The sequence below is a fragment of the Anopheles aquasalis genome, chromosome Y (assembly GCF_943734665.1).
Source record: "Anopheles aquasalis chromosome Y, idAnoAquaMG_Q_19, whole genome shotgun sequence".
In the NCBI taxonomy this organism is placed as follows: Eukaryota; Metazoa; Arthropoda; class Insecta; order Diptera; family Culicidae; genus Anopheles; species Anopheles aquasalis.
In genome coordinates, this window is record NC_064879.1 from 6373826 (window position 1) to 6377024 (window position 3199).

Genomic DNA, 3199 nt, shown 5'->3' on the forward strand with positions numbered 1-3199 from the left:
GTTTCCATAATACGACCGAATACAATTGAAATGTTGCAGTTTATTATGGTGATGCAAAAACATGTATAAGTAGATAGTTTTGTATCAACAAATCCGTTTTTGATCAAACTGTTGTTGGTACCAATCAAAAGACTTGCCCGTTGAAGCGACGAACCTGGTTTGATCATAGTGTCATCAATTTTTCAACTTCAAAAATCTGCCAAAAAAGTAAAAATTGAAAATTCGACAAAAACTCGACAGGGTTACCAGGATAAACTAATAATCTTTGAAAAGAATATTGATTTGCGTAGTTCAGATAACACGTCACACGGCTACGATTGACACCGGAAAAGTACATTTTTGCAGACACGTCTTTCTAAAATTGATGCTATGTACGAAGTGTTAAACAAATCTTCCCCAGCACTTCATCCAAATATACTTTGTAGTCAATATAAAATAAAATAGTAGTTTAATATGACATTCGCTAGCCAAATTCATGTAGAATGGTTTCTTCACAAAATTCGTAAAAAATGAGCCATTTTTTACCCGAAATAACCTTAGCCTACTTTTGACATACTTCTATATTCCCCCCCCCCCCCTATAGGTCTTCTGGATGACTGGGTTCTTTAACCAGCAAGGATTCCTTACAGCTATGCGGCAGGTAAGAGACCATCCCCTTATTATTTTATTACCCCTTGGCGATTTTTTTTCCACCGCTCCTAACCATACACCCAAGAGGCGCATCGCGAACTCTTTATCAGCGAAATAAACGAGAAGCACGGGAGGCACATGTGTGTTGAAGAAGCTTTCTGTTGTGCTAAAAGTGTGAACATTACTCTCTAGAGTAACGCTAGTGTAGAACAAAACACAACAGCCTGACGTCATTTTAAAGGCATTCTCGTAGAAGGAAGCAAGTGTGATGGATTTATTCAATCATCAGCACGCCATTCCGAAGACATACTCTCGCATACTCAAAGTGGTTCCGGTATGATACTTTTACAATTAGCTTTTTACGAGGAATTAATTACGTGAAAATAAGTTTATTAATGTACTTTTTACTGTTACCTGGCTCTAATGGAGAGGATTGCTTCTTGCTTCGTAGCAATGAATGAAGAATGCCGGCAGCTTGGTCCCCAGGGGTGTACTCTCTGCTTTGGGTTTGTTGAACGGAATGATAGAACCATTGATGGAATACGTTCATAATAACAATGCAAATGATAATGGAAATGATAGACTTAGGGCATGGCAGAGAGCCGAAAATTAGTTTGCCCATTCTCTATCGCACCTCCTTGCGAAGGTTATGTTTTGTTTTAACTTGCATGTTGACTTGATGTTACTAGAAGAAATTTTTGGGTGGAGTAACTTCGTTCGTACAAAAAGTTGTTCATTTGTTTGAGTTTTGCTTTAGGTGTCCTCTTAACACACGCTCCGGATGTGGTTCGAATACCAGAGGAACATGCTTCGAGCATGCAAAGACGTTGTATAGAAAGCTAGATGAAAGGCAAGGGGTGTTTTTTTAGTATTTCATGAAAAGTACGCAGGATAAACATTGCCGGAGTTTTGAGTTGAACTCTTGTCCAGTTGGTATCATTTGTCGATTTGTTTTTCTTTGGATTTCTTATTTTGTATCAATTAACTAAACAACCTATAAACAACGATCATTACCGTCACTAAATTGTGTATCGGTGAAAAGAATCCTCTTTTTATTTTCATTTCATCGATTTAAAAACATGTTACTTATTCATTGTATTGTGTTGAAACTCGCAACAAAAATAATGTCGGATCATCGCTAATGATGCCATAGATGTTGTAACTGTTAGCAAATATTTGGAAAGAATATTGAAGCGAAACGAAGTATATGCTATGCGCACACCCCGTTGACACAGAACATTTTCTCGCTCCTGTTAGGGGTTAACACTGTCAACTTAACAGGAGCGCGCGCCATACAGGAGACAGGAGAGAATTTGTATGGCGCGCGTTCCTGTTAACCCAGGAGGTTCCTGTTAAACAGGAGCGAGAAAATGTTCTGTGTCAATAGGGCAATTACCTGCAGATTGGTTGTTTGGTTGTCTCCGATCGTTGCTACACGCTGCATGTTAAAGCTTGAAAATCGGAAACATCAATTGCAGGAAGTAACACGAGCTCACAAGGGTTGGGCCCTAGATTCGGTGGTGCTGCAGAATCAAATTACACGTCACAACAAAGAAGACATCCACGATCCGCCACAAGAAGGTGTCTACGTGTATGGCCTGTTTCTGGAAGGTAAGATGGCGCCTTTCTTTCTAGCTGAGTTCGTTCGAGACGACTTACGTGTTCTCATCGCAGGTGCATCGTTGGATAGGCGCAGTGGAAAGTTGATTGAATCGAAACCGAAGGTGCTGTACGAGCAGATGCCGGTCATTTACATCTACGCGATCAACACGACGGCCGGCAAGGATCCGCGGCTATACGAGTGTCCCATCTACCGCAAGCCACAGCGTACCGACCAGAAGTACGTCGGTTCAATCGATTTCGAGACGGACTTTAACCCACGGCACTGGACCCTCCGAGGTGTCGCATTGCTGTGCGACATCAAGTAGGTGGTAACCATCTTGTGCTGCATTATTCCCACCATTCCCAATTTCAATGGTTACATATTTTCATTCGCTGAAAGGCAGCGTTTTGTCGATTTTTTATAAAACATACTTTTTCCACCACTGACTATTGAGTCCAGGAAAGCAGGCTGATGCGGTACGACTTTGCACCAAAAATGAATTTAGAAAAATAATTGGTTTATTGGCTCCATCAGGAAGCCTGTGATGTGTTGATGATTGCTTGAATCTGTTAAATTGTTTTTCCGCTGAAAGTTGTGCAAAGGTAGAATAGAGTGTTTCGCAAACAGCGACTGTTAGTAAAAAATGTAAGATGTGGTGGAAGTATAGAAGAAATAAGGCACTTAGTAGCACACGGTGTGCAAATGTTTGTTATGCTATCGACGAATTGATTTGTGCGCTTTCATGTGATAGGTTGTTCTTGCAAAAACAAAAAGAAATATATAGAATATCCTGAAACGAATAAAATGTGTTTAATTCCATGCACAAATGTTCAAGTCTCATCATTAGCCCATCAGCGTCTGTTGACCATGCCGACTTGCGATAATGGAAAAAACGGTAAAACTGTACGACAGCCCCCGTGAACTCCCCGCTTAACTGTCATTGTGGGATTTCGCCAGTATAAATTG

At 40.5% G+C, this 3199-nt stretch overlaps 1 protein-coding gene across 1 annotated transcript in view; it reads left to right on the forward strand.

The window, feature by feature from the left end:
* Nucleotides 1-2980, forward strand: part of LOC126579810 (dynein axonemal heavy chain 5-like) — a 40651-nt gene extending 37671 nt beyond the window's left edge. Inside the window, exons 14-16 of the mRNA XM_050243439.1 lie at nt 584-640; nt 2109-2241; nt 2305-2980. Of these exons, the coding sequence (XP_050099396.1) occupies nt 584-640; nt 2109-2241; nt 2305-2558 (444 nt within the window). The 3' untranslated portion in view covers nt 2559-2980. The remainder of the gene's footprint in view (nt 1-583; nt 641-2108; nt 2242-2304) is intronic.
* Nucleotides 2981-3199: the final 219 nt, after the last annotated feature.